The 25,101-nt window shown below is 53.7% G+C and overlaps 7 protein-coding genes across 7 annotated transcripts; 2 read left to right on the top strand and 5 right to left on the bottom strand.

The window, feature by feature from the left end:
• Positions 1–2,944: 2,944 nt before the first annotated feature.
• Positions 2,945–3,499, bottom strand: BBK36DRAFT_1125719 (cyclophilin-like protein; the record flags this gene model as incomplete). Its single annotated transcript, XM_024891308.1, has 2 exons — positions 2,945–3,367; positions 3,422–3,499. 2 exons carry the CDS (start codon positions 3,497–3,499, stop codon positions 2,945–2,947), a joined length of 501 nt encoding a protein of 166 aa, XP_024747216.1.
• A 2,777-nt stretch (positions 3,500–6,276) lies between these two features.
• On the top strand, positions 6,277–7,699 carry BBK36DRAFT_1171342 (hypothetical protein; the record flags this gene model as incomplete). The annotated part of the gene is made up of 3 exons (XM_024895559.1): positions 6,277–6,366; positions 6,447–7,331; positions 7,454–7,699. The coding sequence occupies 3 exons, from the start codon at positions 6,277–6,279 to the stop codon at positions 7,697–7,699; spliced, it is 1,221 nt and encodes a 406-aa protein (XP_024747215.1).
• Positions 7,700–8,863: 1,164 nt separating this feature from the next.
• BBK36DRAFT_1171341 (hypothetical protein) lies at positions 8,864–9,815 on the bottom strand (the record flags this gene model as incomplete). The annotated part of the gene is made up of 3 exons (XM_024895558.1): positions 8,864–9,382; positions 9,426–9,659; positions 9,714–9,815. The coding sequence occupies 3 exons, from the start codon at positions 9,813–9,815 to the stop codon at positions 8,864–8,866; spliced, it is 855 nt and encodes a 284-aa protein (XP_024747214.1).
• A 164-nt stretch (positions 9,816–9,979) lies between these two features.
• Positions 9,980–10,498, bottom strand: BBK36DRAFT_1143598 (hypothetical protein; the record flags this gene model as incomplete). Its single annotated transcript, XM_024893610.1, has 2 exons — positions 9,980–10,330; positions 10,409–10,498. The coding sequence occupies 2 exons, from the start codon at positions 10,496–10,498 to the stop codon at positions 9,980–9,982; spliced, it is 441 nt and encodes a 146-aa protein (XP_024747213.1).
• A 3,840-nt stretch (positions 10,499–14,338) lies between these two features.
• On the top strand, positions 14,339–17,348 carry BBK36DRAFT_1171340 (hypothetical protein; the record flags this gene model as incomplete). The annotated part of the gene is made up of 9 exons (XM_024895557.1): positions 14,339–14,472; position 14,532; positions 14,641–14,719; positions 14,771–15,257; positions 15,322–15,406; positions 15,490–15,695; positions 15,751–15,862; positions 16,127–16,402; positions 16,518–17,348. The coding sequence occupies 9 exons, from the start codon at positions 14,339–14,341 to the stop codon at positions 17,346–17,348; spliced, it is 2,211 nt and encodes a 736-aa protein (XP_024747212.1).
• Positions 17,349–18,369: 1,021 nt separating this feature from the next.
• BBK36DRAFT_1180749 (hypothetical protein) lies at positions 18,370–20,421 on the bottom strand (the record flags this gene model as incomplete). The annotated part of the gene is made up of 2 exons (XM_024896227.1): positions 18,370–18,588; positions 18,649–20,421. 2 exons carry the CDS (start codon positions 20,419–20,421, stop codon positions 18,370–18,372), a joined length of 1,992 nt encoding a protein of 663 aa, XP_024747211.1.
• Positions 20,422–21,873: 1,452 nt separating this feature from the next.
• On the bottom strand, positions 21,874–22,239 carry BBK36DRAFT_1161833 (hypothetical protein; the record flags this gene model as incomplete). Its single annotated transcript, XM_024894402.1, has 1 exon — positions 21,874–22,239. The coding sequence occupies one exon, from the start codon at positions 22,237–22,239 to the stop codon at positions 21,874–21,876; it is 366 nt and encodes a 121-aa protein (XP_024747210.1).
• Positions 22,240–25,101: the final 2,862 nt, after the last annotated feature.

Raw genomic sequence — 25,101 nt, 5'->3', positions numbered from 1 at the left:
GCTAGCTGCCAGTGAATTGTGACGTCTATGATGAACCTTCCGGTAAAATGATGGGCCAGAGATGGAGCTTCAGCCAGGCAACGTATCATGGACCGCCAGGATACAGAAGCAAAGGAGCTACTTCCCCGCCCGCAATGATAGGCGCAATCCAATCGTCGACCGCAGCTTCAGATTGTTCGTGTGTGAGAGCCTTGAACTTCATCACTGGCGTGATCGCTCTCCCAGAATGTATGCCCATTACTGTTCGAAGGCCCGGCGCATTTCTTCCAGCCAGCGCCCACCGTTCTTATAGACAGCGTTAAAGGCTCTAGCCGTCTGTCCACTGCTCGATAGACTGCTCTCCAATGATGCTCAAGAGCGGAAGAAGAACTTTGTTGCAGGAAAGGGATGAAACAATAGTAAAAGTGATGGGCAACAATGTGCGGCTTCTCCCTCGAGTTCGATACGGCAATGGCAAATTTGCCTAAATGGGAAGCTTGCTGCCACCCCTGAGTCGGGGCGCGTTGTCGTGAGGTCTCACAATGATGTCGGGTCAACTGCACTTGAATCCCGTAAATGTCGTAAAAAGCAGGAGCAATACTGGGCAGGGTATTCTGCATGTGAAGGGAGGACTATCCCTTCCCAGTCCTTTTGGTTGGTGAACGCCTGTTAGGCTCCCGCTATTATTTCTCTTCACGATGCAGTCCATTGTGCTTTGTGTAGGCCGTGCCGTCAGTCCTAGTGAATATGGTTGAAGTAACGTCATGATAGCGCATGCAACTTGACGCCGATAGTGTTCAGTTGATGCCGAACGCCAGAGTCTGTCAGTGTCTTCCGGAGGGGGATCTCAAGGAGACGCGGGTGCTGGAACTCCCCCTACTCTGATCCCATGCTGTGCAGCCGAGCCTCTTCTTCTGCACACGAATGCGGATAATCTCCGCGCATCTTCTAATCGCCCATGAGGATATAATTTCATTGTTGATCCTCGTTCCAGGTCTTGGGGTTGATAGGCCGTCATTCCTTGGCAAAGATAACCGCATTGGTTGATGGACTGTATAGGCATGCAAAGGGCAATCCCCATCTCCTTCTCTCCGCCCAACAAGCTCAGGTTGGATCTCATCTGCTGAATTGCCGTGGAACGAGGGCGCTATAGGTCTTCCTTAGAATAGGGAAAGGCAGAGGCAGACAGGGGGATGACTTACCTTGTTGGGCTCAACAGAGCACGATGAAGTTTGTAAAAGGACGTGGCCTTTTGACATTTGTATAATGGGCCTGTCTGTCTACTTTGCTGATTAGTACAGGAGAGAACAATACTCGTCTCAATTCACAATCTCACAGTAAATGCCCTTCCCCCCCACCCCTTGATGTCTGTCGATGATCGGTGTTTGTGTCGGCCTATCATCATCGTCTTGATAAAGAAGTCAAAAATCAGGATCACACCTGGTATATGCATCCCACTCACAGTAATCATGTTTAACCTCTCTTGCAGCTCTTCCATATTGATGACTTGATCGACAATGTCCTGTCGAAACCGATATTTGGACGCCATGTTGTGAGTTTAATTCCTCTTGGTTTGGCAATTAGGTCACCTTGTGTGCGTGTCCCGGCGTGTTGACAGCAGATGAGTTGCTTCAGACTGCATGGGAAGAAGGCAGCGAGGATCTTCCAATGCACTGAAGCCTATAAAGACCGCCCATGTAGGGGAAGTCAGCGTGACTGTCATAGACAGACTCACGCCGCGGCGAGCTGTGTCTCTATAGACGGGGACACATCAACTTGCGAGCCATACCCATGAGCTTGGCGTAGAGAGAGTGGAAGAAAACGGGGTATCGAAGACAGGAGATGACAGGGCTATAAGGAGGGATAGGCCTGCCAACAGCCAATTTGCCGGTGACTGGGCTTCTACGGCTTCATACAGAAGGCAGCAAGACGACGTGGCTTGGTTCGGGACACGACATGGTGGGTGAGAGTGAATCTGCTGCTGCAAGTAGCCATTGATCGCCTTCGTGACAGGCCACGTCAGAGCGTCAGCGGATGCAGCCAGCTCTTGATGAGAGCAGATAATAGAAGCCGAGTCCAAGCTCGCTGGAGTAACTCTAGGAGCAAGACATTAGTATGAACACCCTGAAGTGACATGTATTGCCAACTGGTTCAAGTTATAGAACAGGCATATTGAATTTATAGCTTGGCACATCACACAGTATGACTCGCCTGGACAGAGTCATCATCACGTACTCGGAAGCAGGTAGCCGTCCAAGGCCCCATACGATGTCGAGCAGAAAGAGGGACGTAGCAAACAGAAAGCAGAAGGGGATATGCAATCGCTTCAAAGTCTGTTGTGACCTGCAAGCTTTTCCATTGGTTCAACATTGGTCTCTGAATATTACCAGTATCTCCTCATGGTCATGATACATGCGCCAATCTCCGGCAGTATGAGCGACCTGGCTTCATTTGACACGCATCTCCTTTTTTGATGCGACAAATTTTGATTTTCTTGGGGAGGCATATTGAGCCTCCATCCTACATGAGTTCTGTCCACAGGATAGGGCCACGCTAGCACGCCAGTTGGCGGTGGATCAGATCTCAACGGCCTGGGGAGTCGAATTGATCGTTCTTCCAACATCAAGTCTCTATATCTGGACACAGTCGCTGCATACTCGGACTTTGCTCGCGATTGGAGCGACCTTTGCTCTCAAGTCTAGAGAGCTTCCTCGGGTCTTCGAAGGTCATCGATAGTCGACCACAAAGGACGCGGCTCGTCCTCATAAACTCGGAGCTTCAACTTGAGCCGTAGCCACACATGGCCGCTAGAATTTGATATCGGCAAGTAGAATAGCTGATAAATGTCGTCCATGAAGAGACGCCGGTATCGGGCGATCTGTACTCGAGGGCCTGGCAGCAAACGCTTTGCTTGTGCAACATTGGTATGCTTCTTATTCGTCCTCTGCGATATGGACGCAATGACCTATCCAGCAAGCGGATTCGCGTGAATAGTCACCTTTTCTATGCGGAAAGGCTCCTTGGGACGACTCTTCTTGTCGACCTCGACGGCCTCCATCTTGGCGAGCGTCACCAGTCCCTCGTCGCCAATGACCTTGCCAAAGACGGTGTTGAGGCCGTCGAGATGGGGCGCCTTGTCAAAGGTGATGAAGAACTGCGAGCCATTGGTGCCGGGCCCTTTGTTGGCCATGGAGACGATGCCCCTGCCGCTGTGCCTCAGGGCGGGTCGAATCTCGTCCTCAAAAGGGGCGCCCCATATGGACTGGCCGCCCTTCGGGTTCTCGGCCGTCGGATTGGCGGGAGCTCCCGTCTGCACCATGAACTTGGGGATCAGGCGGTGGAAGGGCGACTGGTCGTAGTAGCCGGAGGCGCAGAGGGCGAGGAAGTTCTGTTGAGCTTGTCAGAGGCTGTTTGATATCAGGACTCGGTAGAGTGGACGAACCTCGGCCGTCTTGGGGACGCTCTCGCAAAAGACTTCGATTTTGATGTCGCCCAGGGTCGTGTGGAGCGTGACAGACATTGTGCGAGTTGTGCTGCCGTGTGGCAGGGTCTGCTTGTCTCTATGTGCGATATCTGCGCTGTTGTTTGTCGGGTTGAAACTCGATTCGAAAAGTCGACTCGATCACGGAAGCTTCAGACGTGCTGTTGGAGCTCAACGCGGGCTAAGCCAGATTGGGCATCGAGCGGGACCCGTCGATTGTCGATGTCACTCCACCACGGAATTCGGTGGAAGGGTTACATTGTGCGAATGTGATATGTGGCCCGAATCTCGCCTGTTGCGGCTTGTCAGATGGAAGAGAGGAAGAAAATAGGAGAAGAATGGTGATGGCAGTGAGGACATGTAATCAGCGGTGACTGGGATTTGGCGCCTCATTACTATTTCTCTGGGTGTTTGTTGGATCGAACGAGGCTGACTGCGGCTGTAGAATACATATCTGATTCGAGCCGCTGGAGCGGCACAGCTGGGGACCCCTGCCTGTGACTTTGGAAACAATGCGGTGTTGGATACGAGCATGTCTGATGCCGAAGCCACGGATTCTTCAGCGGTTGAATAGGGTTGAATAGAGCTGCCGCTTGTTGGTCTGCTCGGGCAGTGGATGTCGCTTCTATGGTGAGGATGAAATTCTTTGCAGATACGAGTAGACATGCACATCCAAGTCCCGCCCCGGAGCTCTCTCTCCTGCTCCCATTATGGAGATGCTTGAAAGAACGCCTTGCTACGTATGTATGTACTCTCCCCTGTCGCTGTGGTCAGACCGTCGCAAGGGGACGAGATGCAAGAACGGCGATGCAGCCGGATGGGGGCCGACGAATGACAGGCGCGGGTGATGATGGTATTATTACAGGTCCATTTGCGGTGCTGCGAATAAGCCGGAGATGTGCGAAGCGCGTGGAAGCAGCAGGCACGGGGAAAGTCGAAGCAGTCCAGAGTCAACACCAACTACTATGCAATGGTACATGATAGTTTTTTGTTAGAGAAGATCATCTGTGTTATATCTATGTAGTTGTCGAATATCAAGCGCGGCCCTCCAGCATCACGACGATCCTCGTGCGCCGTCTGCCCTACGGCAACACCAACAGGCTGAATCCAGCCAAGGACGGAGCCAATCGCGGGGTACTTGGTGCTACTTGGCCGCATCCATGGCCCTGATGGAGCCTCAACAATGGCGCCAGCAGCAGGGCTGTGGGCTAAGATATTCCTGGAACTGCATGTCTAAGACCGCTAGGTAGAAAGCGGTACATGTACGAGTACTATCTTGATCCCATCACCATCAAACTTCCAGTGAGAGGCGCCGGAATCGCAAATCGCAGTCCTCTTTGATTCCCCCGGTTTTCTGCTCGTATTCTTCTTCTTCTTCTTTTCTTCCGTTCTTCCCTCTCTCGAGCTGCAGCATCACAGTCGCACAGCGGCAGCATCGCGTTTCCCCTCAGCGCCCGCGCAAAGGAGCAGCTTATAAATATCAAGGCCAGCTCCAGCTCCAGCGCCAGCCACCGCATGCGGCCGGATCTGTCGCCTTTTCTGCCTCTATTTGGTTCGTGATTCCGCTTCTATTCCTCTCTATCCTCTGTATCCTCTAAATCAGCCACAACCACCTGCTGCTGCTCCTCCCGCGAGCTGCTTTGATTGGACATCTTTAGCTCCGTCAGTAAGCTCGAGCTGTCTCGAGAGAGGCGCAGGACTGGCCCAGCGTCATCTCAACCGGGTCCGGCGCCACACGACCCCCGCTGAGCGCGAATCTCACCTCGAGCTGCCGTCTTTTGCTTCTTCCACCACTCGCGCATGTATCACGGCCTCTTGCCGCAGCCAATCCTACCAACACCCTTTCCCGGAGAGACACAGGACCGGTACTCTGCTGTAGGTGCTCGCCCCCATCCACACCACTGCTCCAACAGCACAGGCCCTCCGGCTGCCACAGGCGCTTCCTCCCAGCGCAAGAGCCGCTGCGACTGCTCCACTGAAGCTAATGCAACCAGCGCCCAGGCCCCGACTTCAGCTGTCGACCAGCGCCGCCCATTGCTCCGGCCGCCTTACCTAAACCACCACCTCGTCTTGAGTGAGGGCTGTCTCTCTCCTCTCTCCTCGCCATCGCCGCCCCTGCTGCGCAATTCCGTCCACCTGCAGCGCCGGCGCGCCGAGGCTGATGCTGACCTGACTGACGCCCTCCGTTGCTGAGCCCTGCTGCAACTGAATGCGACCCGGTCCAGGCGATCCGATCCCGCTGGCTCGAGCCCTTGGAACAAGAGCACGGAAAACCCACCCGGCCGCAGCCTGCCAGCTCCAAAACCCCACCTTGGCATCGACCCGCCTGTTCCTGTTCCTGTGCTCGTCCTTGTCCTTGCTCGGTTCTGCGTCTGTGAACTGTGACTGCGACTGCGGCCTGGCTTGCGTGTGTGCTGTGTGCGCGGCGGAAACACTGCGAGTGCTGCAGATACTGGTACCGAGCCTTGTCGCGAGCCTCCCGCTGTCTATGCCTGCTGGTCATCCGCTGTCGGCCCAGGACTCGGGGGATCCAGACGCACAACTCCAAGCAGACGCTCACGGCGTGCCCGCGCGAGCACCCACGGCGACCGCTGCCTGCCTCGACGACGACAGCCTGCTCCCCTGACGGACGGGCCGAGCACCACATCGCAGCGAACTGAACCGAACTCTACCGAACCTGAATCGAACCAACTTCGAGCTCTGCCCGCTGACGCTGACGCGGACACGAAAGGCACCCGCAGCGCATTCGCCGCAGAGCGACGCCGGCAACGACAGCCACGCCACAGCGCTCGATTCCAGGCGACCGCCGCGATAGCATGGCTTTTTCCACACCAGCCAGCGTCAGGGTCTCGGGCCCTCCAAACAGGAGCTTTCTCGTGGGATATCCGGGCATCTCCGCGACACTGGTACGTTGACCTGCCGCCCCCGTAGCACAAGGGGGAATGGAGATGAAGCTATGCTGACACAAGGCCTAACCGCTTTGTAGCCACGGATCGAGGGCAAGGTCGAGATCCGGCCGGGCCTTGGCTACTCCATGCCCGTCCCCGTATCCCTCGTCCGGATAAGCCTCCAGAAGCGCGAAACCATACACCCCGACGCCGACAGCCTCACCAAGCGACATCTGGGCGCCCCCCGCAAAGAGACGACCGACCTGGTGGGCAAAGAGGTGCTCCTGTACAGATGCCAGACGGGCAAAGATGCCGAGGAAATCATCGCCATGGATTTGCCGTTTGTCATCTTCATTCCCTTTGGCAGAGGCGGAGAGGAGGTCAACCGAAGAATACCGCCGGCGTCTCTGCAGCTGCCTAGTAGGATTGCAGAGACGTACTATGAGCTGGTCGTGACCGTGCAGCAGGGTCCCAAGAACCAGTTCAAGTACAACTTTCCGCTGCCCATTCTACGATACGACACCCTGTCCACCTTTGGCATGTACAACAAGCCCGAAGCGAAGCTCGTCTCGAGCGACAACCTCGTCAACCTGGGCATCAACCTGCCGCGCTGGAGCTACGGCCCCAGCGACCCCATCACCGTATACATCAAGGTGTCTCCGGCCCAGGGCGCTTGGTACAAGGCCAAGAAGGTCACCATAGACAAGATCACGCTGGGCATAGAGGAGGAAATCACGTTCAACCCCGAAGGTGACGAGCCGACCAAGAGGGTCAACAAGCTGGCAAAGCAAGTTCAGGTGGTCAAGACAAAGCTGCCGGAGGCCGGATACGCGACCAACATCGGCTTGGTTTTTCCCTCCAAGGACCTGAGAGACTCTGAAGGCATCATCAAGAGGGGCAAGCCAGCCTTTCCCCAGTACGAGGTCGCCTCCTTTACCACTTCGTCGACCCTTTACAAGATTGAGTTTTATCTCAACATCAAGGTATGCTCTCTATCCCTTTGCAATATATGATTATCGAAAGATCCATGTCCCTTCCAGCACCCTCCTTCGAAGGATCATGTCGCTTCCAGCATCTGTCGAAAGATGACTTACGCATACTGCAGGTGCAAGTAAGCGGCGCAAGAGACCTTCAGATACGTCAACCCATCGTCATCTGCCATTTGGATCAACAAGGCTGCAAGGAGGAAATGGACGCCATCGAAATCGCCGCCAGAGAGGCCTCGCACGTCGACGTGAACAACCCCATGCTTCCCGCCAGCACAATTGTCACGGCAAACGATCGAGATGCGCTGCGCGCTTTGGGATTGTGCATAGTCAGGAAAACCGAAAAGAGGCCATACATTGAGTGAGGGCCAACTTGGAGAAAGCTGAGCAGGTATAGAGAGTGGAGGGATAACAGTCGAAACGAGATGGCCGCCATAAAGCGGATACCTCGACCACAGCTGCATCGCGAGTCGCACCATCTACGACGTCCTTCGCCGCAGGCACTCGCACACCTCGAAGCGCGCTTCAAGCTAGCATGGGCTACCCATCCTGCCCACGGCGAGATCAAGCCGAGCCTGATACAGCGCAGTCTCGAGGCAGCACCCAACTAGCCAGAGAGTTTTGGCTAACGACAAACGGTACCATCATATACCCATTTGAAAATACGGCGTTTTTGTTTTCATCCAAGTCCACTGAGGCTAGGATCTCTGTTTGACACGAGGCATAATGCATGGCGTTTCAAGGCGATCTCGGACAGCTCGGGGTCTGAGAGGAGGGGGGCATTTGTCAGGAGGGCTCTATTCAGGAGACGCTTCAACTTGGCTTGGGCTTGGGCATTGCAAACGGACTCGGCTCAGTCTGTGGCGGGTGTTGGGTGGTGGGATGGATCTTGGGCGGCTCTTCTGCAGAGCCTCGAAGCTCACCCTTTTTGCTTATATGTATTCAACGATGACGAGGCCGATGAGACACTGGAATTTAATACATGTATTGTAGTATATACTTGACGAGACTTGGCTTCGGAGTCTGTACGCTTTGTAATACCATGTGCGTCTCCATTCCATCGGCCCTTCCAGGAGGCGTCCTGACGACGCCGCCTTCTTCTTCGCCGTCGTCGATCTGCCCGCCATCCGAAGGGCCCCTTGCGCTCGTTAAAAAGCACAGTTCTATGCCATCACGTTAGCGAATCGCATCCGTCCGGAAGCAAGACAAAGGAGCTTGGTAGATGGGTATGCCGTGCGACCGACCCAGTCGTCCGCTTGGACGGAATAATCTGCAACCCGGTTCATGAGGCTCCCCGTGTACGATTCAGATTTGTTTGGCCAAGCCTGGGACTTGGCTTTACGTTTGGACGTGATGATGATAATCCAGACGTTCAAGAGACAGAATCAAGAAGATTTGACATGATGATACTAACAATAGGTGTCTGCATACATTCACGATGAGACTTCTGCAAGTGCCTGGGGTGCGAAGCATTCGATAGAGTGCAAAGCAGAGAGAAACTTCGATAACAGATTATTAGACTATATACCCTATTCATTAATGCCATGCACATTCTTGTTATGCCTTTTGAGATCGCCTTTCCGAACAAATTCAGCCTTGCATACACCAAGATCGACTTGAATTTCTGTGCGTTGCCATGCTTTTCCCTGACGTGCATAGTCGGGCTCGTTTTTCGAGCATATGACACTGGGCATTTTGAGCATTTTGAAAGCCTTTACCTGGCGATGCACTGCAACAACATGCTCATTCGGATTATACCTTGAAGCGAATGAGCTCTCGCATTTGGGTTCCTGGCACTTGAGCGGCTTGGGATCGCCATGGTCCTTGCGGATGTGCGCCATAAGGTAATCCTCTGTGGCAAACGTCTCATCGCATTGCCCGCATGGCAAGCCATCGTCCTTCCCATGCGTCTTAGCCAAATGCTCCCGAAGATTCCGCTCCAGTTTGAATGTTTCGCCGCAGTCTTCGCACCTGAAGGGCTCCCTTTCCACGGCGGAGACGGGGGATTGAGAAGAATCCACCGGCACAAGTGTCTCCGGGTGTTTTGTCTCGGCGATGTTTCCGTAAGCCCTGGGCAGATGTAATGTCCACACCGCAGTCATCACAGAATAAGAAGGAACCCCAATGGGCCTTGTCGACATCGTCTTGATCGGGACTGACGGCGTCCTGGGAGGTTGGCGCCTTAGAAAGGGAGTGTCTCTCTTGGCAATGCCGGAGAAGCAGGCCGATGCTGGCAAATTCTTCCCTGCAGCATCGCTGCTGGCGAACGCCTTGATCAGACGTCCCATTGACCCAGTCGTCGATCGATCGCAGGATTGGTGAAAGCTGGCGGCGGCGTCACAGGGCGAGACAAGGACATTTGGGACCCGTTCCAGATACTGTCCCCCAGTCTCTTATCGACTGTCCAAGAACCATGGCAAAGGGGGACACTGCAGTAATTCGTGCGGTCGAGTCACAGTCGGCCGTGTTGTTATTGCCCATGGCACTATTCGTAAGCCGGGCATCTGCTTCTACCGTCCGCTGACTGATGTCGATGTGCTTCAGTGGGGTCGAACCGCTTGAGGTCGGGAACTTTGAGCCCGAGCATCATTTTTGGCCAGGGACATCTTGAACGGATGACGGGCCCAAGGGACTGTGGGCAAACCCTAGCGATCGAGGTTGTACCACAGCATCTGCTCTCTGGTTGCTGTGGGCCTGGTCCTTTTGATCCGAGCAAACCGTTCGCAGTAGTACGTGGCGAAGAAGTAGGTCATGGCTTCGGCAGCGTGTGGCTCGTCAAGAGTGACGGCCACTGCCCATTTGTTGCAGTACTTCTCCATGGTCCGAGCTGTATAAAGGCTCAATGACTTGACCAAATTCCCGTCCCATCTGTTTATCGTAGCTTGAGACCTTGATAAGACGTGAACAGGGTAGAAGATCCTCTCGCCACGACGCGGGGATTGGATGGTCAGGGCGTAGTCAAACTCTTTCTTGCTGAGGCCATATTGCTCTCCCATCTTGACAAGGTTGGAGTATATAGTCCTGCCAGCCCCAATGGTAGTAAACAGACTACTGCCGTCTCAGTTTTCACTCACGTGAAAGAGCTTCTGGCCATCGCGTCCTTGGAGTAAAGGGTTGACGACAGGGTATTTCTCGCCGTTCTGAGCACCTCCAGGACTTTTCATTGCTCTTGGGGCGTCCAATTCTCCCATTACTCAACTTGGTCGGCGTCCGGGAGCTCCAGAAGGCCAATGTTACCCATGATTCCAACATTTGTTATCCTGTCGTAGCTCCATGCCACTCCGTATTTCCATGTCTCAACAGTCCAGTGAAGCGTCATCGACGGCAATCAACGACTGGGCAAACAATGGCAGGGAGATGGATGCTTGTCTTGTTTTAGACGTAGTTGACAGCTAATGTCGCATTTCAGTGCAATCACCTCTAATGGCGAATGGGTATACAGCCTCTATGGATTCGCTCATAGGACCTGGCACCTGTATAATCGCACACTCGTGTTATCAGTTCTGTCATCAAGGGGATGAGACTGCAGAGAGTCGCCTAAGCCGACGGGACATGGCTTCAAGGTCTGTGCTGAGAGACTCGGAGGTTGCAACAGGAAGCTTTCGGTCGGTTTTGTTCAGGTTCAGTGCCAAAGAAGTTCTGATGCGATACATTCCGTGGTGCCGTGGTCCTGACAAGATGTAGACTTGCGGTGTGCGAGACTGGCGTCCAACGCGGAAGATCTCTCCCCAAGGATTGGGGTCCAGGGGAATGGGGTCAGAAGACTTTCAGTCGCTGTCATCCTCTTCTTGGACGGAGACGTGAAAAGTTGAGACGTCGAACAAAGGGGCGTCAATGGTTGGGACGTCATCCTCCTCGTCGTCGTCTTGAATGATTCTCCGTCTGTGGAGGGCCTGACGATAAGCTGTCCGGGCAGGAGAAGAGGATGCCACGGGAGGAGAAGGTGCCGAGACAGGATGAGAGGGCGTAGAGAAATAACAAGAGGGATATATATCTATATATCTATAGATATATATATAGATATAGATATAGATATAGATATAGATATAGATATAGATATAGATATAGATATAGATATAGATATAGATATAGATATAGATATAGATATAGATATATCTATATAGTAGAAAGAACGCGTCTAATCATCATTAGCGCTTGTCTGATTGGGGTGTTGGAAGTGCAATTGATGATGCACTTTGCTTCTGCTGAGCTGCTCGTCTATAGGAACCTGTAATACATGGTTAGCAGAATTGCTGCTGGTAGACATGATGTCGGCTGTAGACGGACGTTGTCCTCATGCGTAGACAGCCGCAGACAAAACTTCCAAGCTTTTGTCCGCATACGCAAAGGGACGGTCCCATGAGGGATCCGGCCAAGAAGAATCCAAAGCTGTTGCTTCCGGAGGCACAAACGCGGACGACGGAGGACGAGAACTTGACCTACGGGGTAGACCAAGGGACCCCGTAGATCAAGGGACGGCAAGAACACGGCGATGGCAGGCGGGCAGACAAGAGACGACGACAGGAGCGGAGGAAAAAAAGAAGACAGCAAAGACGAGGATAAGGGATATCGCAAGACTTCCTGTCATCAAGCACTCTCTTGCCCAAGGCTATCGTAGCAGCATTCTTCGCTAAAGCTCATGGGATTCTCCAGATTCACCCCGGTCAGTCCAGAGCGGTCCAGGTGCTGGAATCAAGACATTGGCATGGCTCATGAGGAGCAGCAAATACCGCTACCTGCTTTGTTAGGTGCCTCATCGTTGTATTTGCTGTTTGTTGCAGACGTAGAGGCTTTTGCCATGATGCGCGTCTAGCGTATGTCTTCTTTTCGTGTAACAGTTCGACGGCCTGGAGAATCAAGAGGTCTTGAAAGCGGACAGCCCTCGCATAGCTGCAAGTCGCTGAAAGATGCTGCCGTGCCGACGTGATGATTTTGTGAGAATCTAGCAAGAGCTTTGCCAGTATTGGATGAGCCTTCTTCAGCTCTGTCCAACCCTGCGAAAGAGCTCTTGCTGTTTTGGCATCATACCAGCCTCACCCACCCGAAGACGATACAGCTACAATTCTCCAAAGTTCCTTGAAAGGTTGTCGAAGGAAGGTCAGTCGGCTTTGATTAGCGACATCATCATCAGCGATGGCTGTTGGGGGAAACCACAATGGTGTAGAAGTAAGCTGCTAAAGAGTAGAACGAAGGAGCTTTTGACATAAAAAATTGTAAGTGACGCGTCTACATAAACTACTATTTTATCACAACTTAGCTTCTTCATCATCACGATACGCTACGCCCGTTTATTCTTCAACAGATCTCGAGCCCTCGCTCCCCTGACAGATTACAGAGGCACTCAAAAGCCTTTAACAGTACATCAAATAAAGGCAGGCAATACAAAAGAATACATAGTTCGATCAGGAGGCTCCTCCACCTCCTCATAGTGCTGTCGCTGTTCTTAAACTATCTATGTATTCTAGGAGTAGATACCTTATATCAGAGATGGACCAACGGAGAAATGTGGCCATGCCGAGATACACTTCCAGATCTGCCAGGTTGACTGGAATTTTGATGTTGGCGATCGCTGCCATTCGTTCCTCGGTGGCGGAGAGGCTCTAATCCTACCCAGCTACAGGTAGTTTGACGATACAACCATAGACAAGAATAAACAATGCGAGCGTTGATTAGCATACATAGCACAGTGCCCATGTAGCAAGCAGTTTGAACGTCATAGAAGCTGTCCTCTTCCAGGCTTTTGTCCGCGTTGATGCCCTATTTCCATATGGAGAGCTTGGCGTGAACTCCAAGGCTGGTATATATCTATACTTTGCACACTGCATACACTTAGCAGGCGTAGCATTCTTAGGGAACCGTGTTCTGATGAGTATGCAGCGTATCCATCGCGAAGGCCCTAGCAGCCGTATCCCGGAGCCTAAAATCATCTCTACATCTACGAAGTATTGCTAGATGCCATTGCATAATATGTGAGGTCAGTTGACCCTCGCTCATGGCGGCCCAGGAGCTATTACATGATCTTGGTTGAACAAGAACACGTATCAGATAGCACCTAAGCGCCGTAGTCGTGCAAAGTCGCCAGCGTAGAAGCCCGGGATGTCAAGTCCAGCTGCTACTCGGTGACCCCCAAGTATAAGATTCGACGCAGCCTATTAGCAAAAAGGCTCGCCGTTTTCACCTGTATCCGTGATCTGATGCAGTCGGGCATCAATCTCCTGCTTTGGGTGAAAATAACGGTATAGGGGTCATTCCCGTCGAACAACTCTGGCAGTAGACGGGGAGATGAGATGGCACCTTTCTCACTGCCGACCACCCTTATATATGAGAGCTCGGAACTGAAAAAGCGAGGCGAATCTCAGGGTCCAGGGACGCACAGACGCGAAAGTGACGCGATTCTCAGGGTCCAGTGAATGCGGTTGCGAGCACGGGCCCGCTGCCATTGAGTTTGTTGATATCTCGTTCCTCTTAGATGCTGCTCTCGAAATCCGAACTCTTCTCTTCCAAGGATTCTCGTCATCTGCTCGTTTTCACCATTTCAGCCCATCTTCACCCCCGTTTTCGACAGACTTTGTAGTCTGTCTCGTCATTTTCGTGTCGTCGTTGTCTTCGTGGCAGATTGCTCTGTTGTCTTTGCAAGAGACTGGTGTTTTCTGTTTGTTCAGTTGGTCGAACACAGAAGAGGTAGGAATCTGTGACTGAAGAAGGGATCTCTTTTCGTCCGCGACCTTTTGTAAGGCCGGCACGCTTTCGGTTACCGTTAGATTAAAAGGAGTGAACGGACTCTTTCGCAGTGCCCTTCCTCCACCATCACGCAGGTTTTCTGTTTGTTCAGTTGGTCGGACACAGAAGAGATAGGAATCTGTGACTGACGAAGGGATCTCTTCTGGCCTGCTCTTTTCGAAGGCAGGTACTATTCTTTCGGTTTACCGTTAGTCGAAGAGTGAACGGAGTCTTTTGCAGTGCCCCTCCCTCTACCTAAGCCTCCTTGCAAGTGCATCATCAAGATGTCCGAGTCAACGATGGATAAAGCCCCTGAGGTGAATGTCGAGACTGCTGAGGCTCAGAGCAGCGCAGTTGGTGAGCAGTCGGCGGTCAAGGCCCCCAAAATCAAGACAAGAGCAGTTGATGCTGCTCTTATGTATGTTCCATCTTCTTTGTTTCCTGACGCCGGTGCTGTGTTGACTTATGATCCTGCAGGGTTGGCAATGATCTCGGCCCTATCATCGCCTGTGGTCCAAAATTGGGCATGTCCACCAAGACGACGGCAAGGCTTCTCACCTACAAGTCGAAAGATATGAATCCATAGATTGGCTTTGTATTTCGTGTACCTGTTGGAGAGGGCCAGACTGCCAACGAGGAACAAGGCTTTGGAGTCCGCTACCGTTGTGAGTCACTTACCCCAGGATCTGATGTTTCTCGCATTGACAAGATACTAGTTGACGCAACTTTGGGCGGTGGTACGGCCATCCCGTCTGATTACGCTGAGATTTCCGTCCGATTCCCTCGCGAAGGATGTACCTTCGCATGCGAAGAAGCCTCCTCGGCCGTTTTTGATCGGTTTCCTAACGCCACGGGGCGGGAGAAGGGCCTCACGGTCATTCGGGTCTGCCTCGCTGATGAAGCCCGGGTCACGGTCCACGGTTTCGGCATACCCTTTGCGAACGCGGATGACCCTCAAGTGGAGGGCTGGGTAAACGAAAGCAAGCCCATCACCGGCAACCTCACTCTTCTGGACTTCATTAGGCAGAGGAACTTTTACATCCTCGTTCGCCTGGCTCCTGATGTCGCCAGCAAGGCATTTTCCATGGAGAAGCTGCCGCCGCCATTCAAGTATCCATACGGCACAGACCAAAGATGGGACGTCGACAAGTTCAAGGACTTGATCAAGGTCAACAAAGGCCACCAGTTCAGGGAAGCCTACAAGTGAGAATTTCTACGTTCCTTTCTTTTTGTTTTGTTGATGGGACCTTTGCTAACAGGTTTGAAGCCACGACGATGACAATCACCACATGACAGTCGTGAATCAGAGTAACGTGCAAGATGTCATGTGGCTTGACGACGTAGCTATCGAGGTATGCCAATTGCCTTCCCGTCTTCCTCTCCTACCCTTACTTCCCCATTCAGAACGGTAGACGGTAGACTGATATTGAGACAGATCGCGGAGACCAAGTTCCCTGCCTATTTCGTTCGCCCTGATCTTGGAGTTCCCACGGCCGACACTGATCGCTTCTTCGTCATCGTCGCCACCCGAGAAGGCTTTCTGAAGGAGCATCAAAAAGCCTGGATGCATCTGAGACAACAAGGGCCACTGTTGCTTCATCTCTACGACAATCCCCAAAACAGTGAGCCAGACGCCATATGGTACGTTCACCCCTTCGCTTCATGAGTTGCTGGTTACTAACGGCGGCGCTTATAGGGAGTGCAAGATCGTGGATCGCCCTGCTATAGAGCGACACGAGACCGCAAAGCACGAGCTGGTCCTCCTGGTCCGACGGCCAAAGCGGGCGGACATGAATCCGAACTATGTTGTCAAGGACTTTGCAGATCGTGCGGAGGCAAATGACGCGCTGGAGCAAGGGAACGAACGGTGGCACCACGTCGGTCTCTGCTTTGGTGCCCGGCTCCTGGACTGCAAGCGAAAGGTCGAAGCCGTCTCCCTCTTCCACCCCCTCGCAGAGCCATCCAATCCTTTCCGATGGGGGCTGCCAGATCCCACTATGCCAGCCAAAGCGCAAAAAGCACTGAACGACAAGGAAAAAGCCGAGTTGGCGCAGGTGAAGGCGCAGTTAAAGGAGAGGATGGAACTTCACCGAGCTCTCGTCCGCGGAACCGGCTTCTACGACTGGATGGTGAAAGAAGATGCGCCGAGATCCACCGTGGCCGCCACACCATCTCTCTCTGTGGTCGACACCAACGTCGTGTATCGCCGGTTGCCCTCCGTCAACTTCCTGGACTTTGGAGATAGCGTCCGTGCCGAAGCGATCGTCAACGAGGCGCTTCCTCATGATCGCGACCGTTTTCGTGGGTACCTGAGCAACCGGCCTCTTGGATTTGGGATGATTGCAGGCGTAGGTTCACCTCTTCCAAACCATTCTTCATGTCCGAATCAACTAACTCGATGAGCAGGGTCCAGGTACTGGCAAGACCACAGCAGGCGCGGCAGCAACAGCAGCCATGGCGGAGAGGTACGGCCGAGTCCTGTGCTCCGCGCCGAGCGACGCCGCCGTGGACAACTTCGCCGCTCGTTTAGACACGAGGACACGCGCCATGACTGAGGCCTGCAACCAAGTCAAAGAGCCGAGCGGTCCACAGCACTACCGCCATCGCCTTGTCATCAGGGCGTACGAGCCAAACGCCGAGGTGGGTGCCTTCAACGCCTTGCTCAGGGACCCAACGCTGGGCGATGGAGCGGCTCCAGAGAGATGGGGATGGGCACCCCAATGGAAGCTTCATCTTTCTTTGGCGTTCTGGTTCCTGGCGGTCCTTGGCTCTCCTGCCGTGAGAGAGTTGCATCCGGATGACAGTCAGGATCTGTGGGACCTACGCCAGCAGATTGACGGCACAGAGCCGGAGCTTGAGCGCTTGCGCGACGTCGCCACTGGAGTCACTACCTGGGAGCAATACGAGCGGGACGGTCCAGTCGCGAACAAGACAATCGAGTTCTACTTGCTCCGTCTCTTGCCATACGCCAACATGCTCTGCATGACGCCCGCAGGAACCGAGCATGTTGCCATGTATCGAGCCTGGAAAACTCGAGTCGCTCGCGGCATCGCGGTAGATGAGGCGGGTACCATGAACCGGGCAGACCTCTACTGCGTCTGGGGTAATACTTGTCTGCCGTGCTTCCTATCTGGCGACCCCCAACAGACTGTTCCGACCGTCTTGGGGAAAAACGCTAGGGATGGTGACGGCAACTTTCTCAACCGGTTCGCAAAGAGCGCCTCTATTTCGGCTTTGGCTTTCTTCCAGGCAACTGGCATTCCGGTATACCGGCTGAAGACCAAGCTGCCCTAAGGCCGACGGCACCATCAAGAAGAGTAAGGCTGTGAAGGTTGTGGAGGAGGAAGCTGGACCGGCTCCTGTTAAGTAGATACGAGATATACACTAGCCCTACAAGCTTGCTATAACTGCTTGTTTTTATAATAAGACATCTTAGAAGGAGAGAAGAGTCTGGATCCTGACATAGCCAACTGTGGCCGCGAATGATTGCAGAAATTCCCTGCGCAATCCACTGGACCCTGACAATTACACCACCAAGACTCCCGTCATGTAGCAGTGTACCATAACGAAACCAGCAACTACGAAAACCAACCACTGCAAGATGAAGATTCACGCTCACCAACAAACTACCAGTTCTCCCGGAATAAAGTATATGAATCAAGTTTCATTACCACTCTAGTATCAACTCTAATCCCGCACCCACGCAAATTCCCTGATAAAAGACAGAAAACCTCCCATTCCTTTCGGCGCAATTACCTCCCTCTTAGGAGCCCACAGCCTTTTTTGAAAACAGGGTATTCAGAGCCAAGACAAAAGAAAAGCAGGACGAAAAGAGCTCAGAACGACATGATCCTCCCAGACATGAATGAGAAAGAAAATGAGAAAAGAGAAGGAGGAAAATGAACAGAGGAAGACGCAACCGGATATAAACACACACACACACACGCAAACGCAGGAGGAAAGAAAACGAAGATCTTACGAACCAAGGAAAGGAGAGAGAAAAAAAAAAAAAGCAAAAGGCCTGCCCTCTCTTCAGACAACAAAGGAGATGAAAAGGGACTGAAACGCCTCTGTGCATGCCGCAATATACCGCCCTGGTCTGCTGCTTCGCGTGATATATATCCTTCTAGGCAGCCGTTGTATATCTCTTCCCCCCCCCAAATAGACATGAGAAATGATATAAGTAGGATAGGAAAGTGAAAGAAGAAATGTGGTTCATGAGAACCCGACTCGAAAGAAATTGAAGTGGGAAACTCAAAGCTCTCGCAGCATTCGATACATGAGGAATCTTCCTCTGACTTTCAGAACCGCCGCCTTAGAAAAAAGACGGCTTGGTGAGGACGCGGTACTCAACGTAATCCTCGCCGTCAATGTTGATAATGGTCCCCTGCGAGACGAGCTTGCCCATAAACGGCCCGTTGGTCTTGCGCTCGTACTTGACGCCGTCGTACACCTTGGCGTCCTCGGCACCGGCCTTGAGACGAAGCGTCTCCTGGCGCGCCCAGACCTTGTTCAGGCGCTGCATGTCCTCCGACTCGTGGAAGGGAAGCCTGCCGTTGGTGGCGGGAGCCTGAGGCGGCGCCGACGCAACGACAGCCGCCGCAGCCGCGGCCGCAGCGTCGGCAACGAGGGCAGCGGCTCGCTCGCGGTGCATGGCATGGCGGTCGGCACGGCCCTGCGCGGCCTCGACACGCGCAATCTCCCTGCGGGCAAGCGCGTTGGCCCGCTCCATTCCGTCCGTGTTCTGGCTGCGGTTCGTTGCGCGAGAGTCGGGACGCGGCGGCTCCTGTTCGGCATAGGATCGCGGCTGGCGCACGTCGTTTTCATTGAAGGACTGTCGAGGCGTGGCTCGAGACTCCCCGCGGCGAGACTGCCGGACTTCGGGCTGCACTCCGCCGACGTCCGACCGACTCGCCAAGTCTGCGTCGTCAGCAGCGATGGGGTGGTATGGCGCAATGGGCTGGTGGACGTGTCGATAGCCGGAGCCTGCGCGGGCTTGCGCCTCTTGCACGGCCCTGATCTCGTTGCCTACGCGGTCCTCTGGCAGTTCGCCCTGATCCAGCTGGTACTGGCGGACTCTGCAGTACTCCTTGATCTCGGCTCTCTGCAGGGGCTTGAGGTGCGGCTCAAACTCGACTTCTTCATACTGAATCCACAACGCGCCCGCGCCCGAGGGGAAGTTGCCATCGACGAAGCGGCCATCACGGGTCTCACGGACTACTTTGACCCTGAACATGTCATTTTGCCCCAAGATGCCATACACAGCATGGCGGTCCCTGGCATCTTCTTCGCTGGAGCCCCTCCAGTAGCCCAGCAGGATGCGCGTGGGTCGGGTCCCCGGCAGAGGGCCGTGCAGCTTGGGAACATGGGGCGGACGGGGTTGCAGGGCAGGCTGGGACGGCAGCAAGGGCGAACGCTCCGGAGGGCTGTTGCTACCGCCCGGGTTGACGGCCGCAAACCCACCGCTCACGCGTCTCCGCTTGGCATCGGGGCGACCAGGGGTGTAGGCCGACTCGGGCAACTCGGGCCCGTGGGCTATAGGGGGCTGGGTAGTCGGGTTATCAAACGCCGGGTTCTCTTTGACCCTGCGAATGGCCTCCTTGACTGCCGCTACCTCGGCCGCCTTGCGCTCCTCTTCCGTCTCCTCTTGGCTGTCAGTGCGCAGCCTCACGTACTCCTTGACCTGAAAGTGATCGAGGCCAACCAGGTGCTTGGAAAAGACGACGCGTTCAAAAGTAACCCAGCTGCCGCCGGGTCCCGGAGGCATGGGGTACTCGTTGCTGATCGGTTCGTTGGCGAGGGTGTAAGGCTGAATGCGAGTGCGCAACCGATCGCGAGCGTCGATGAAGCCAATCACGGCGTGGCGGTGCTCCGGATTGGGGATGGATGAGTCTCTCCAGTGGCCCAGCAAGACACCCCGGACGGGTCCCATGCTCTGCCGCGACGACTTGGGCTTGAGGCCCTGTGCAGGAAGAGAAGCCTTGGATGGGTCGGTGTGGACCTCCATCTTGCTCTCGCTGAGGTCGGTGAAGACGGAGTTGCGCTTGCGCTTGGGATAGTAGCCCGCGGGCTCAGTTGGGGAGTCTGTCATGGTCTCGTCCTCATTTTCAGACGTGGCACGGAGAGGCGACGACTTTCGACGACCGTTAGCCATGGCATCAGCGACGATGGACCGCTCCGGATCGGTGACACCCACCCCTGATGGCGAACGAACGGTGCTGTCCGGCTCACTAAGCTCGCTTTCTGCCTCGTTGTCGTCAAATGGTTTGTGGCCGTTGGGTTGTCTAGCATCTGGGTCAGCTGGCGTTGACGGCGCGGTTGATGGCTCATCGCTAAGGATGGACGAGCTGGACGACAGTTGATTCATATTGGCTTGTGTGAAAAGATAAAAAAAAAGAACAGAGTTCAGAAAGTAAAGAGAAACAAGGCTGAAAATTTGAGAGAAAAGACAAGATGGAGATGGAAGAAAGAAGTGAAGATGAGGAAAAGAAGAGCTTTGGCCAGGTGCCAGACTGGCGAGCGAATGGGAAAAGCCAGGCGGGCTGTTCAACTGCGGCTCGAGGCCTGACACAAGGAAGAGCCCAGGCGGAAGACACAAAAATTGAGACTTCCTGCAGGACAAGCGCAGGTCTTTTCTTTCTTTTCCATTCAGTTTGAGCCCGTTGTTGCCACGCACAGGCAGATGACGAGGCTTCTCGACCAGCAGATGGCGAAAAGACAAAGGATGCACGGAATACCGGCAGCAAATGGCATCAAAAGCTCTTGATGAGACGGACAGCAGCTCGCCGTCTAAAGCGGCAGCAAGAGGGAGTCCATAAGCAGCATGTGATTGACAGCAGAAACGGGGGGAAAGGATAGGGCAGAGATTAAGCGGCCAGGTGGAAATGCAAGATCGGGGATCAGGCCTCTGCCGTGCACAGCTCATCGTTTATAGGCCGTCCATTCCCACGGGAACACGTTGCACCGGGTCTCCCAATGAAAGAGGAGGTGCGTCTCTTGTCTGAGCCACTGAGCTCGAGGCAAGGTTGGTTTGGGACACAGCTCGACCGGCTGGGAGGGCATGGACCAATCAGTCGCTCGGCAAACTCAGCTCACCTTTGGCGAAGAATGCAAGGGACTGTGGCGGACGAAGTGCCCATGGAAATTGGGTCTCATGTAAACCGCAAGGCAAGGGAGAAGGAGAATGGTCGGCAGTAGAGATGGTGTATGTTCCAAGTCTTCGATGCGAACAAGATAAACTGCTCCGCTCTGCTGGAGGTGCTGGCAGAGAGACTGAGCGGTTATTTGTTGCTTTTTGTCAGAGAAGATGGGGGGAAAAGAAGAAGACATGGAAGCAGTGGCCACGGCGACGAAGCTGGCCAGCAGTTGGTCCGCGAGCGAGACATGACGGGGAGCACGAGGGACGAGGCGCAATCAGGAGGAGAATATCGGGCACTGGCAGGTGAAAGGGCCCCACTGCGGTGGTTTGGGGACGGTGAATCGCAGCCAGGGTTCCGGTTTGCGTTGCCTTTTGGTTTGCTTCTTGATTTGTTTCTGCTTCGGGGGGGTGTGGGGAGTTGTGTGTGTCTTATTGGACTTGCCGTGAAACAGAAGCAGGGGAAGATGTTGTGTGAAGAAAAGGGGGGCACCAGAGTTGGAGTTGCACAAGACTTGAGCTTGGCTTGAGCTGCAGTGACCCGCGATATGAACCAAGGGCGAGGTCTTGATGAAGAGATGATGGAAAGGAAGATGAAAGCAAACCGAACCAGGCCAGAGTGGTGATATACAAGCGACAGATAGACAGACAGAGGCAAGAGATCAAAGTAAAAGGCCAAGAAACTCACTTTGCTGCGTCATTCATGGCGGATCCGTCGATGGGCTCTCGCGGAGGCGTTGTCGATGCTGAAGGCGCCATCTCGACTGGAGAGCGCGAGAGCGAGTGCGTGGTTGATTGCGAATGCAGCGACTGAGGCTGCGGCGAACGCTGGGCTTGAGAATGCGGATGCAGTGGCACGGGCTCTGCAACAAGCGGCGGCGGCGTCTTCTCGATGATGGGGTTCAGCAGCGCGGCCGTGCTGAGCATCGGGTGGTGAGGCAGCTCTCGCTTCTCCGACGCCTCTTTTGGTGGAAGAGCAGCCATGACCGTCTCGGTGGATGGCATCGGAGGCGTCCGCGAGTACTGATGCTCGACTGCTACGCCCTCCATGTTGCGACCTGTCCCTCTCTGAGAGCTTTTGCGAGACGGGGATCTGAGTGCTGAGCCGCGGGCTGAGAGGCGGATATATAAAGAGCGAGAGAGAGAGATCCGATGCTCTGCTGTTGGAGGACTACTTTCGTACCAGGCCAGGTCAAGGCTGGCCCGTGTTCCCGCCTTGTCTTGACCTGTCAGCCGGGGCAACGAAGATCGACTTTGCTGCTGATCCGATAGCTGTAAACGCCGATGCGCTGGGTGTCAATATTATATGCCCCAATAGAGGTTTTTACCGATAGAGGGAGCAGGCTGAAGACGGCAGTTGGGTACAAAGAAGGTATTCAGAAAAAAAGAAACCGGGGCTGAGCGAGGCAAGAGAGAGATAGATATCCACACGTGATGGCGACCGGCTTTGATGCCACAGCCGAAAGGGAAACACGGGGAAAATTATGGGTAAATCGAAGGAGAAGAAAGGAAGTAGAAAAAGAAGAAAAGGGAAGAAAAATATCTCGAAATGATATTCCGAGGAGAGAAAGGGCAAGCAGTAGCTTCTGCGTCGTGCCCTGGGCTGAACTGAAGAGAGAATTGTCGGGACCCGGAAACCAACAAGACCTGATCGGCTGCGAGTCTGAGTCTAATCGGCGACAAGGGGGGCGTGCGGAGGGTGTGAATGAAGGGGGGGGGAGGCGTGGGCGATTAATGCGAAGGAGAACGAACGAACATGGTGCGAAATAACGACGACAGCTGGTGGGAAAATAGAAGGGGGAAAAGATGACAAGGGCGGGAAATGCGTGGATACATAATCAGGTTGACGAACAGCACCCGAAGGATACTAGCACGATATCCGATATACAGCTGTGTCTGTGTATACACATACCTACCTGGCCAAAGATCTGCCGTGGGTTGTTTCTGAACTGACTCGGAGAAATGGAGGTGAAGGCGAGAAGGCGAAGTGTTGATTATTATACTGTAGGGCCAACATCATCTACGTAGTATAGTATCTTGCTCCGTTGAAGCCATGGGTTTTGTCCCGCCATGTGTGGTTTCTGTTTGCGCTCCCTAACCAGCCACAACTGCAAGAAATGCAGGACGAGACAAATAAAAAGAAAAAAAGAAAAAAGAAAAAGGGAGACAAGCGAAAAAAAAAAAGACAGGAAAAAAAGGAAGGAAATCGAGATGGTTTGATTAACGGAATGGAAGCTTGTTCATATGATGAGAAGCCAGCGAAAGCGAACAGAGGCAAGAGGGGGGAGAGGAAGGGAGAGAGGGAGGGGGCGTGTGATGATGGAACGTCCAGAGTTCATGTTCACTGCGACTCGACTTCAAGTTGAAGCTATACCAGAGACACAAGTATCCGCGAGTATGTACTGTGACGAGTCCCTAGACTGCACTGCCTATGTATGACTTAGTACCTGGCAAGTGATGAGTGGAGGCGCTGGCAGGGGTGGGTGAGAGTTGTCGTAAACGGGTAATGAATGAATGAGACAGAAGCGACACAAGAGTCTTGGGTTGGTCTGTTAGTTCCTGCTGGCTCAAGGGATGGGCGCATGATATATTGGCTTGACTCGGGTACTTGGCACGTCGACTCAGGTTACGAGCATGTACATGGCGAGAGACGATGTTTGTTGGTCGTACCAGCAGGCACAGGAAGAAGCGCTGAGACAGGACTCAGAGACGGGCAACAGTCAGTGATACTTGGTAGTACTTTGCATAGGTAGGTAGATTGCATCAGATGCAGTACGACCTGAATGCCAGACAGCCTTTCATTCCTGCATTATCATGCTCTCTCGTGCATTTTACTTGTACATAGATGCTGCTTGTAGCAGCGGTACCTACTGTGACTCGTACTATATCGCCCTGATCCCTCCCAGCAGGCCATGATGCATTACAGTGGCATCACGTATGCGCGAGCTAGGTGTCAACGGCAGCCTATAGCAAGCGGCAAGGCACCAATCACCGTGCGAGCCAGCGTGTGTACGAAGAGTCATATCGAGCTACTATTACACATACGAAGCGCACCGAGGCGAACTCAGTCGTAAGACAGCCCAGAACAGCATCATCGAATTACGAGTCTCTGCATCGAGATTTATCCCGGGGCTGATTGGCTGCTCCCATTGCTTCCAGCAAACACGAAGCTGCCTACCTTTAACTGAGATCAAACCAGGCCCCCGTTGCACATTGTATGTACCTTGTCGGGTTGCAACAGGCAGTTTGCTCGTCAGTAATCAAGCCAGCAGCTTGATGGAATCTTTCGGCTCCAGCTGGGCGTAGTAATAACTCCGTTCTCCGATCCTTCGACCCCAAGTACTCACTGCTACTACTAACCCCCAGTGGGTGCTAGGCGGTCACTAACAAAAGACTCGGCACTCACTAACAGGCAATACGCAGCAGACTAGGAGATAGTCGCAATGGTTCAACAAGGATCGACTCGTGCCGATTCAGTCACTCAATAATAACGCGCAATAAGGCTAGCCGATGGCTTCAGAGCACCCAGAAGCTCCAAGGCGCCTTTGCGGCTGAAGTTCGTTGTAGCTTTGCTTGGCAGATTGAGAAGAACCGAGAACCAAAAGTGCTGATGAGACTCTTTTGTATTGTGTGTTTATTTAGCCCTCTGCAAAAGTGCAGTACTGTCAACCCTTGTCTTCCTCCTTCAACCCAACCTTGGGTGGTCTTCCCCTGCGAGTACTATAGCATGCTGCGGAATCACTGGAAAAGTGGCAAGTTCCGACCATCTAGGTACGGAGCAAGGACACAGAAGTTCCCATAGCCCCGAGACACGAAAATGAAGGTAAAGAGTCGCCAAAAGTCCGTACCCAGTCGCAAGTGAACAAAAGAATCTAAATGGACGTGCCCCATTCTGACGCGCGCGCGGAAGGT

This window comes from Trichoderma citrinoviride (genome assembly GCF_003025115.1).
Source record: "Trichoderma citrinoviride strain TUCIM 6016 unplaced genomic scaffold BBK36scaffold_12, whole genome shotgun sequence".
In the NCBI taxonomy this organism is placed as follows: Eukaryota; Fungi; Ascomycota; class Sordariomycetes; order Hypocreales; family Hypocreaceae; genus Trichoderma; species Trichoderma citrinoviride.
This window is presented reverse-complemented; position numbering and strand designations above follow the sequence as displayed.